Source organism: Micromesistius poutassou (genome assembly GCF_964030765.1).
Source record: "Micromesistius poutassou genome assembly, chromosome: 20".
Classification (NCBI taxonomy): domain Eukaryota; kingdom Metazoa; phylum Chordata; class Actinopteri; order Gadiformes; family Gadidae; genus Micromesistius; species Micromesistius poutassou.
The window spans coordinates 2,946,991-2,958,301 of record NC_140290.1 but is presented as its reverse complement, the minus strand read 5'-3'; the positions used below and the strand labels follow the sequence as shown (position 1 = coordinate 2,958,301).

At 47.0% G+C, this 11,311-nt stretch overlaps 1 protein-coding gene and 1 long non-coding RNA gene across 2 annotated transcripts in view; both read right to left on the bottom strand.

Moving 5' to 3' along the window:
- Positions 1–603: 603 nt before the first annotated feature.
- Positions 604–1,446, bottom strand: LOC311364951. Its single transcript, XR_014639323.1, has 3 exons — positions 1,296–1,446; positions 1,086–1,151; positions 604–682 (listed from the first exon to the last, which is right to left on the bottom strand). It is a non-coding gene; the product is annotated as an uncharacterized lncRNA (long non-coding RNA).
- A 3,738-nt stretch (positions 1,447–5,184) lies between these two features.
- The window catches only part of LOC311365277 (zinc finger protein 385D-like), a gene marked incomplete at both ends in the record, with an annotated part of 13,577 nt that continues 7,450 nt past the window's right edge, over positions 5,185–11,311 (bottom strand). The window contains 5 exons of the mRNA XM_084484798.1: positions 5,185–5,207; positions 5,303–5,367; positions 6,868–7,094; positions 8,816–8,914; positions 9,818–9,936. Coding sequence (XP_084340924.1) covers positions 5,185–5,207; positions 5,303–5,367; positions 6,868–7,094; positions 8,816–8,914; positions 9,818–9,936 — 533 coding nt within the window. The remainder of the gene's footprint in view (positions 5,208–5,302; positions 5,368–6,867; positions 7,095–8,815; positions 8,915–9,817; positions 9,937–11,311) is intronic.

The window sequence follows — 11,311 nt, the reverse complement described above, 5'->3', positions numbered from 1 at the left end:
GTTGGGTTCTAGTTGCTGAGAGGGACAGCCCTCACATCTCGCCCCCTGGTGTGTCTCCTTGAGGAGTTCCTGTCTCCATCCTGAAGGACGTTCCAGTTCATGTAACTGACGTGACGACGGCCTCTTAAACACTTGGGTTCCCCTGAAGGGGAACGTCTACACAACTGAAGGCCTCAAACAGCGCAGAACCCTCGCATGCATCTCTGGTCAGTCAGTCACACACCCTTATCAGTAGGACAACACACATGGGATGTGATGCAATGATGAGGAATGTAGTAGGAAAGGGACGAATGAGAGGCATGAGAACGGGGGGGGGGAAGGAAGAGAGAGCGAGAGCGAGAGAGCGAGAGAGCAAGAGCGAGAGCGATAGAGCAAGAGCGAGAGAGCAAGAAGGAGAGCGAAGGGCCAGAGAGGGGGCAGGGCCAGAGAGGGGGCAGGGCAGGGCCGGGCCTACGTGGGGCAGGGCCTGCGTGGGGCAGGGCCTACGTGGGGCGGGGCCTACGTGGGGCGGGGCCTACGTGGGGCGGGGCAGGGCCTACGTGGGGCAGGGCCTGAGAACCGGTTCAAACTAAACGCTGTCAGCCCAGAGCATAAAAAGAAAATGTTGTGACTTACAGTTCGCAGTTTCTTCTTCTTCGTGGTTCGATCGTGATACTCACAGAATCTGTTTCTTCTTCTTGAGCTGTGAAGGAGAGCAACGAGATTAGTTTTACGGCTTGTGTGTGTGTGTGTGTGTGTGTGTGTGTGTGTGTGTGTGTGTGTGTGTGTGTTTTAATTAGTGATTAATCCAATAAATCCAAATAAGTTATTAAAATAAGTTATTTTTCCCATCTAACTACGACGGTAACAGAGTGCGGAGTCATTGTGTGACGTCATGGCCCCGCCCCCCTACGTCTTCCGCCGCCAACTCCGTCATGGAGTCATTGATAAATACCAGCAGCCGCGTCACCCGGCGAAAAATATCAATTAACTCAATTAAAAACAGCTTACGACGACATACATCCAGAACTACTATTATTCAACTTATCAAGTAGGCCTAGAGTAAAAAACAATTAAGATAAATTATAAATAAGTGTCCTACTCACAGCAGGTCCGGATGTAGCGGGCCGTTTTACTTCAAAAAGTGTTCGTTAATTAACCCGACGGTCAACCTGGAAAACAAAAGGACCAGACGGATCATTAGTTACTTTTATAACTTCAACCGGACGTTTCTAACCATGTTTCGGTTAAACTACTAAAATAACGTCAATATTAACCGTGTAATGGAGACGGCTCAGCGTCTTTTTCAATCTAACCTGTTTGATGTGGTGGAGCCAACAGCTGACGGAGCGCGAGCAGCAGCAGCACAGTGAGGCTCAATGGAGACGCAGCGCGATCCGCACCGAGACCCGCGAAATAATCAGCGAATAATCAGCGGAACTACATGCAGGTGTGCGCCGCCATAGATATGTGTGTGTGTGTGTGTGTGTGTGTGTGTGTGTGTGTGTGTGTGTGTGTGTGTGTGTGTGTTTAAAAGGTGAACGATATGTGGATGAGTGGGAATAAATGGTATTATGTGGATGTGTGAGTGTGGTTTAAAACCATATGGAGTAGAGGAATACTGTTACTACCAGGAATTGTATGCTGAGTGAAGTATGAAATTACACCGTATGGTGTATTTCCTTTTGATGAAAATAAAAAAATAAAATAAAAATGCCTAATGTGTAACATAACTAATTAACTATAACTGTATTGATACAATTACTATTATAGAACATAAAAAAATAGAACACAACTTACTTAACTTAAATATGCAAATTACAACATTTGGGCAAATTATGCAACTATGAAAGTCCTTATAGTTGTGTTTGTTTATTCACAAAATATAAATGCTATAACGGCATAAAAAATAATAAAATCAATCAGCTCAGATATTTATTGTCAAAGTGATGGAAGTTATCAAAACGTACAGAAATCCAAATGACACTAAATGTTTCAAATGACTGTTACGGATCAAGACAGGAAGGACCCAAGCGCACGGCACGAGTAACAACAGACGAGAGAGGTATCAGTTGAACAGTTTATTAATCCACGGATGGTTGGTGCTGGTGGTTGCATCCGTTGATGGTAATCCTGGCTCCACGGACCGGGTGGTCCGAACCGGGGTGGAATGAGTCGGCTGGCAGCCGAACCGACAGCCACACCCGACGATCCGGTGGTGATGGTAACTCCGGCAGTAGAGCAGGCTTGAAGGGTGGTCGTGATGGTGATGGCTGGTAGAAAGACAGTATCAGGAATGCGCAGACTAGAACACGAGGAAACTATGAAAACTGGGTGAAGAATCAAGAAGCTACTCAACATGGTAGTACAACTGACGATCTGGAGACGAGTGGTTGGAAGGCTGGGGTAGATATACAGGTGATCCTGATTGGAGATGACTGTCAGGTGCGGGTGATCAACGAGGCTGGTTCGGGGAACTGCGCAGGCCACGCCCCCGCACATGAAACACTGACACAACAAACAGGAACAGACAAGACGGACAAGGAGCGAAACTAGCGGCAGCTAGGACCTGGTAGGAGAGACCGTGACAATGACATTAATAAAAGAATACATTATATTGTTACTTTAATGTTCTTATATTGTATATTTGAACAGTGTTCCAATATATTAGTCAAACATTTACATGTATTAAATCTATATCTGTACATATTTTATACAAACAAAAACAAGGCGATGACATTATAGTCATACATCAAATATCCGTACAGTCACACCCAATTCATAAAGAAGATTTATTGCCTGTTACACAATGCATGGACAAACAAATAAAAAATTGATTGTATTTATTTAATCAAAGGAATCCGTTGATTACAATACATTTCCCCCCCCAAAAAAATATGAAATATTTTCATATCAAAATACTAATAATAGTAATTATTCAAATAATAATTATAAATTGAGCTTGTTCTCTTTTAAACGGAGCGGTGTGAACTTCTTGGGAGGGCTAGTGAACATGTGTTGATGACCTTGACCTCTCTGAGCCTAGGGTCAGAGGGGAGGGCTAGTGAACATGTGTTGATGACCTTGACCTTTGACCCTAGGGTCAGAGGGGAGGGCTAGTGAACATGTGTTGATGACCTTGACCTCTCTGACCCTAGGCTACGGTCACCTGGCTCCTGTCCCTTCGTAGTACCTCCTCGATGGGGAAATGAAAAGGACCGCCTGAAATGGACCAGAACCAACCGTCACCGCTTCAAACCGGATCAATCACACAGGGACCAGAAAGAACGATTCTGACCAATAAACAGCAGGTTACTAACCCAAACAAAAACATTGGTGAACTCTGTGGCTGCGCCACAGATTGAACAACGAGCGCCACAAATTGATTCCGCTTTTCTTATTTATTTTTAGCCTACTTGAACGCGATTTTTAAATGTAACTCCGCCAGCCCGTAATCGCGCCTCCGTAATGCTGCCAGTCCGACATGTTCCCATTCCGACAGTCCTGTGCACGTATGCAAATTAGCCATGTGCGCCAAACAGAAGAAGGGCCCTATCTTGCGACCTTTCTACACCGACGCATGTGTCGTTGCTAGTTTGCACCCGGCGCAAAGCTGATTTTCCCCCGCAGCAACCAGGCACCACTACACTTGCATGTTAAATATTATGATGTCAAAGATTATTCATACGTGTGAAACTGCATAGAAATAGCGTGTGGATTGTGGAAACATGCGTGCTCATCACCACTCCAAGATGGCGGCCGAATTTCTCGCGTCACAGCAGCCAATGCTGCGTCTACTTATAAGATGTATATGGTTATTGGTAACAAATACATTTTAATAAGACACACTGTGTGAAGTTATCTTTTCATTTTGGCAAGTAGCCGTGTAATAATAAGGGATAATGCATGGAACGCCAGGTCATTATCGGGAATAAGCCCCTTATATTACCGATAATCACTGATGAATGGTGTCGTGCCAATGTAGTTACCCCTGGTGAAAGTTGTATCCCAGCCACGGGAGCGCGCATGCATCCAGTGCAGGCGGAAGGACACACTACGCTTCAGGCTGAATTAAAAGTACATGTTTTTTACGTTGTTTTTTTTTACGTTTTTCTATATATATATATCATGTTTGTTATCAACAAGGTCGTAAATAAGTCATCTATAGCACATCTGTCAAAATGAATGTTTTTACTCTTCCTACGTGTTTCCAATCTGTATTCATTCATTGCACTGCAGCCGAACTGACAGCTGTCTATTGAAACCAGCTGATCGTATTTTATTCCTATAAACTAATCCACATTTCAGTTGCAACATCTGCAGATGTCGTTGTAAATTATTCAGAATGAATAATAGCTATAACATTGATCATGGTAGGCCTATCGCAATTATAGTGCCTTTCATTACCCTACACAAATAAATAGGAAAAACAAGTATCCCTTCTCTTTAATGCACACTGAAGGAAGGATATACCTGATTATTCTTTCCTAGCCAATGTTATAGTGGGACACATATTCTGACAGACTACCCTTTCGACCTGCCAAAATATGCTTAAATATACTTTAAACGAACACTGTCTGCCAGACCATCAAGTGCTTTATTTTACTGATAGATCATCAGAATAACTATTGAGAATATAAACATGTATATCAACATGTTCCTCTTTCCTAGCCAACGTAATGGCTAGGAAGAAATATTTGCAACCAATTAATGAATGAAATGTTGCACTCCTTCAAATCAAGATACCTTATTTTACTTATCCATGGCAACTGCTGGTGATTGCAAGTAAACTGCTCAAGCAACCGATTGAAATGGCTTTGCGGTTCTTAAAATAGCAGTTTTTCAATGCCTCATAAACAAGAATAATTCTCACTTTGTTGTCTCCCCAGGTTGAGTAAATAAATAATCAAATACTCTTGCCTGCTATTAAGCCAGACATTCATCCCTACAGGGCTGTAGCGCTCCTGCTCTGACTTCTTCAACGCAAGAAAACTGGAAGACAGACAGACACAAAGACGTCTAAAATGCCCTTTAAATGCGTCTTGCCAATAAAAAAACTCTTCTTCGACCATGGTTGGATAACAGTCTCTGATACCTACCACATCACACCCACCATAACAAAATACTTGAGTACAAAAGAACAATGGAGCTGGTTAATTAATAGAAGGGAATGTTAATATCCTCCAGGCAACAATGAAACAAGGCTCAACATTCCTGCTCTGCCTTCCCTGGAGACGAAGGGGGCTGAGGATTAGGAGTAGAGCTACCAGATAGATAATCGTGGAAAGTCTTCATCTGGAGATCGTTCATCGTATTTTGGTACCAGTGTGAGGAGCCGTGGCAGGATGCGTGTGGTTGGGTTTGGTTGCACACATGAAGCCCAGAGAACTAGAGGGTATGAAGAGGCAGAGGAATGACTTCTGGAAAGAGGTGAGGTCTACTTGGATGTAGATGGTGTCTTATCCCAGGATCCCTGACCGTGACTACAAGGGCACACACACACTGTGACTACCAGAGCGAGAGAGCAAAGGGACTTTTCATTTTGAGCGTGACGATGCCTCCACAGCAGGGGAGAGATGTGTACTTGATTCATTTTATTCATCACTTTTCTTTTTCTTTCTTTAAATATGCCTCCGCAGGACCCTATCTGGTGCATATTTACTGTTTCTATATTTATCTTATATTCAAATACATGGACAATTTACAATCTATCAAAAACATTGATGGATCCCTGTTTGGAGGTACTCTCTCTCACACACACACACACACACACACACACACACACACACACACACACACACACACACACACACACACACACACACACACACACACACACACACACACACACACACACACACACCTGTAAGGATTGTCATTAAGGTTCTGCCATTCACACCTCACACCGTTATTATTAGAAAATAATAAAAAGCTGAAATCCTTCATGCTTGGGTTTATAGTCACACACATCTGGAAAATAACCTACAGCTTCTGCAGCCACCAAAGAAGACTTCATACATACGGTTTTAATTTGTGGAATAAATACTGTACTGACCCTTAAAGACTGGGTTGACCAGGAAACAGAGATACAACTTAGTTATGTTATAGAAAATGTAAATCCTTTGAAACTAAATAAGTGATGAATACAGCAGGTCTTCTGATGAACACAAAAAGAGGGCATCTTTTTTTAAATGCAAAACTCTTTCATCTTCTTCTGCTGTGTGTATGGTCAGCACAGCAAACAGTAAACTGCAGTACTCCTAAAAAAGACTAAAAACAGACCCACCACACAAACACACACACACACACACACTCACACACACTCACACACACACACACACACACACACACACACACACACACACACACACACACACACACACACACACACACACACACACACACACACACACACACACGCACACACGCACACACACACAAACACCCAAGTAGCAGCCACATGTGTTTCTTGTTCAGCGGATGGCTCCATATGATCAAACGGATGCTTTGACAAGAGAATCCATGAGAGATGGTCTTCATGTTGGTATGCTGGCTCGGTCGTCCCACATGGCTGCTTGGATTCACTTCCCAACAAGTTTGTCTTTCTGCACATACTCTATCTGCAGCTGATCACAACGCAATCCTGATGGATGGTTTCTCCCTTACAATAAGTCCAAAGATATGGAGTCAGGGCTGCATTTTGAGATTAGTCCAAGAATATCTCTCACATCAGACGGCCTCTGGATTTCTGTGAGCATGTGTGTGTGTGTGTGTGTGTGTGGGTGGTCATTGTCCCACGCAAATATGGCATAAGCTCCAACCCCCCCCAAAAGAAAACATAAACATAAAGAATAAGCAAAAACAAATAATCAAAATGAGGAAGAGAACAGAAGCGGCGTGTGCGTGGAGGAGCAGAGGGGCGCGGCCGGCGGCTGCAGCAGGGCCTGTTGGAGCTGCTGGTTCTGAAAGAGGGCGGGGCTGGAGGCGGAGGCGGGCCCGAGCTGGAAGGGGACCATGGCCGCCACAGAGGCAGCGCTGAGGTGCGGGTGGAGGAGACAGGCGGAGCCGCTCAGGGGTTTGGCCAGGTCGGGCTCGGTCCGCAGTGCCAGACGGCCCTGCAGAGAGGACAGGACACACGTCACGCCACGTGTCCAGGACCACAGGCCACCCTATCCCTCAACGTTGAGGGAACGTCTTTCTTCTTTTCAGAATGAAGGGCTGTGCAATGTCTCCCCAAGGAGTAGGGGGGAGAAACGCTCAAAGGTTGAGGGGAAATTGTGCTAAGCATTACAGTGCACTTAGCTCCTACGTGGCAAAGTGAGCAAACCACGGCAATAAAGTTGAAGAGAGCATTCAGAGACAGAGTGATTAACCTCATCCATGCTGGAATGGGATGTGGATGGATTGGCATTGTAGAGGTCATGGAGGTTCAGTTAAAATTGTGTTTAAGCTTTCCCACTTCTAGGGCAGGTGTTGGCCGGTATCACCCCGGCTCCTTTCCCACAATGTCTATCTCACATCCCTTCCCCTTAATACAGGACAGTAAATATAAAGTTCAAAGGACGCCCCTATATTTCTTGACTCTCTCTCACTGTTTACAGGGACCCACCAAGACCCACCAAGACCCACCAAGACCCACCAAGACCCACCATACCCACCAAGACACACCAAGACCCACCAAGACACACCAAGACCCACCATACCCACCAAGACACACCAAGACCCACCAAGACCCACCAAGACCCACTAAGACCCACCAAGACCCACCATACCCACCAAGACACACCAAGACCCACCAAGACCCACTAAGACCCACCAAGACCGAACAAGACCCACCAAGACCCACCAAGACACACCATACCCACTAAGACCCACCAAGACACACCAAGACCCACCAAGACCCACCAAGACCGAACAAGACACACCAAGACCCACCAAGACACACCAAGACCGAACAAGACACACCAAGACCGAACAAGACCCACCATACCCACCAAGACCCACCAAGACACACCAAGACACACCAAGACTGAACAAGACACACCAAGACCCACCAAGACCCACCATACCCACCAAGACCCACCAAGACACACCAAGACCCACCAAGACACACCAAGACCGAACAAGACACACCAAGACCCACCAAGACCCACCATACCCACCAAGACCCACCAAGACACACCAAGACCCACCAAGACCCACCAAGACCCACCAAGACCCACCAAGACACACCAAGACCCACCATACCCACCAAGACCCACCAAGACACACCAAGACCCACCAAGACACACCAAGACCGAACAAGACACACCAAGACCCACCAAGACCCACCATACCCACCAAGACCCACCAAGACCCACCAAGACCCACCAAGACACACCAAGACCCACCAAGACCGAACAAGACCCACCAAGACCCACCAAGACCCACCAAGACACACCAAGACCCACCAAGACACACCAAGACCCACCAAGACACACCAAGACCCACCAAGACACACCAAGACCCACCAAGACCCACCAAGACCCACCAAGACACACCAAGACCCACCAAGACCCACCAAGACCGAACAAGACTCACCAAGACACACCAAGAACCACCAAGAACCACAAAGACACACAAAGACACACTCACAGCCTGGGGTCCGTGCTGTCGTGGGGGGGGGGGGGGGGGGGTAGGGGTACTCACAGCCTGGGGTCGGTGCTGTCGTTGGGGGGGGGGGGGGGGGGGGGTAGGGGTACTCACAGCCTGGGGTCGGTGCTGTCGTTGGGGGGGGGTAGGGGTACTCACAGCCTGGGGTCGGTGCTGTCGTGGGGTGGGGGGTAGGGGTACTCACAGCCTGGGGTGTCCGTCGTAGGGTGGGGGGGTAGGGGCTGAACTTGGGCTTGGCCGGCTTGCCTGCTGCCCGGTCTTTATGTCTCCTGCTGCTGATGTGCTGGAATGTTATAAACAGAGAGAGAGACCGAGAGAGAGAGGGATATAAGAGAGAGAGAGAGGGATAGAAAGCACAGACACAGACAGATGTCACCAGGCCCAGCGCCAGGGCGGAAAACAAGCAGAAATAAAGCTGCTTTGTTGCTTCAGGGAGGAGTCACGGGAAGAGAGGAAATGAAGGAAAATGTCACCAAAGTTCTCCATCTGGAATGTTGATGTTTTCCTTCACCCCATTTATCAACGTCAGGATATTTGTTAGCAGATTCATTTTTTAAAAATCAGCGCGTTTTGAGTGACAGGTGCATACAGATGGCCATCACTAGAGAACCGTTCACAGGTTCCGGTCCAGATCAACTGATGAATATTCATGACCACCTGGCTCAAGTATTTACGCTGTTAAACCACCCTGACAGCAGAGGAAGTGTAATGCTGTGATCACACAGGCACACTGTACGTAGATGGCCTGTAAGGCTCAGGCCCCAGGTGCAACATGCCCAGGACCCATTACAGTTTGAGGGGAGTGGCCTTTAACACATTCAGACCTGGCGTCGAACAGTGGAGAAAGAACTGAGAGCCACGTAGCTGACCTGGAGTTCTATCCAAAAGCTCGCCCAAAACAGACAGGAGTGGAGATTCTTTGTTGATGCCCTACATGCCAGTAGGCATAAAGGGCAGTAAGTAAGTAAGTAAGTAACACCATTCAACCCCTTCTGCTTCAGGACAAACTGGCCAAAATGTGAGTGGACCCCTGCCTGGTGTCTTGGATTTCCAGCTCCCTCACCTCCCTCACAGACCACAGCATGTCAGGCTGAAGGACATCACGCCTGACACTGTGGTCACTAGCACAGGAGCACCACAAGGGACTGTACTGGCCCCTCTACTCTTCACAATTTACACCTCTGACTTCTGTTAGGACTCTGAGCTGTGTCACATTCAGAAGTTTGCTGATGACACGGCCCTCGTGGGACGCATAAGGGGTGATATTGAGGAGGAGTACAGGAGCCTTGTGAGGGACTTTGTCATCTGGTGCCACACAAACCACCTACAGCTCAACAAAATAGGTGGACATAGGCTATGGGAAGTTCAGACCACGTCCTAGACCAGTTCAGATTGAGGGGGCTGTAGTTGAGAACGCTGTCTCCTACAAGAACCTCGGGCTGTGGCTGGACAACAAGCTGCAGCAGCAGTACAAGCCACCTGTAGCGGAACGCCCAAAGCAAACTGTACTTTCTGAGGAGGCTGCGATCATTCAACATCTGCAGGAAACTGTAGATGTTCTACTGGTCTGTGGTCGCAAGGCTTCTTTTTTACGCTGTGGTGTGCTGGGGGGGGGGCAGCATATCTAAAAAAGACTCATCAAGGCGGGACAAGCTGATCAGGTGGGCCGGCTCTGTGGTCGGTGTGAAGCTGGACTCTCTGGTGACAGAGAGGAGAACGTCCAACAAACTGCTCTCTGGTGAGAGAGGAGAACGTCCAACAAACTGCTCTCTGGTGAGAGAGGAGAACGTCCAACAAACTGCTCTCTGGTGAGAGAGGAGAACGTCCAACAAACTGCTCTCTGGTGAGAGAGGAGAACATCCAACAAACTGCTCTCTGGTGAGAGAGGAGAACGTCCAACAAACTGCTCTCTGGTGAGAGAGGAGAACGTCCAACAAACTGCTCTCTGGTGAGAGAGGAGGCAGAGAGGAGAACGTCCAACAAACTGCTCTCTGGTGAGAGAGGAGGCAGAGAGCAGAACGTCCAACAAACTGCTGGCTATTCTGGACAATGTCGGCCATCCTCTGCAGACGGTCATCAGCGGCCAGAGGAGCTGGTCCGGCAACAGGGCGCTCCTCCCCAAGTGATCAACACCCACAGACTGAGAACTCCTTTGTCCCCCGTTGCCATTAAACTGTACACCACCTCACTGGGAGGTAGGCGGCGGCAAAGGAGGAGCACCAGGCCTGACCCACCACCCACTAACATAACACTATATCAAACACAACCTGGCTGGTTGATGCTGTTTTCTTGCACTGTTTTTGTTGCACTCCCACATGTAAATATTGGCTTGTAAACTATGCATATTATTCTTCTTGTACATTGTTTCCCTGCATATCTATTTTTAGCATTTTCGATTTAGCATTGAGCATTTTGTACTTTTGCACATTTGTAGTTGCTGTTTTTTACTCTTATTTTATTCTATTAACATGGTGTTTGCTGCTGCTGGAAGTGCAATTTCCTGAGGGAACCTTTCCGAGGGATTAATAAAGTTCCTATCTCTCTCTCTCTCTCTCTCTCTATCCGTGGGTGGTATGAACGAATAATCGATTATTCGACGTGTGCCGACATTCACAAAGGCAGCCATGGATCATCGGCAAGAAATCACTTAATATCTTAAACGCAAAAAAACTAACTTTAA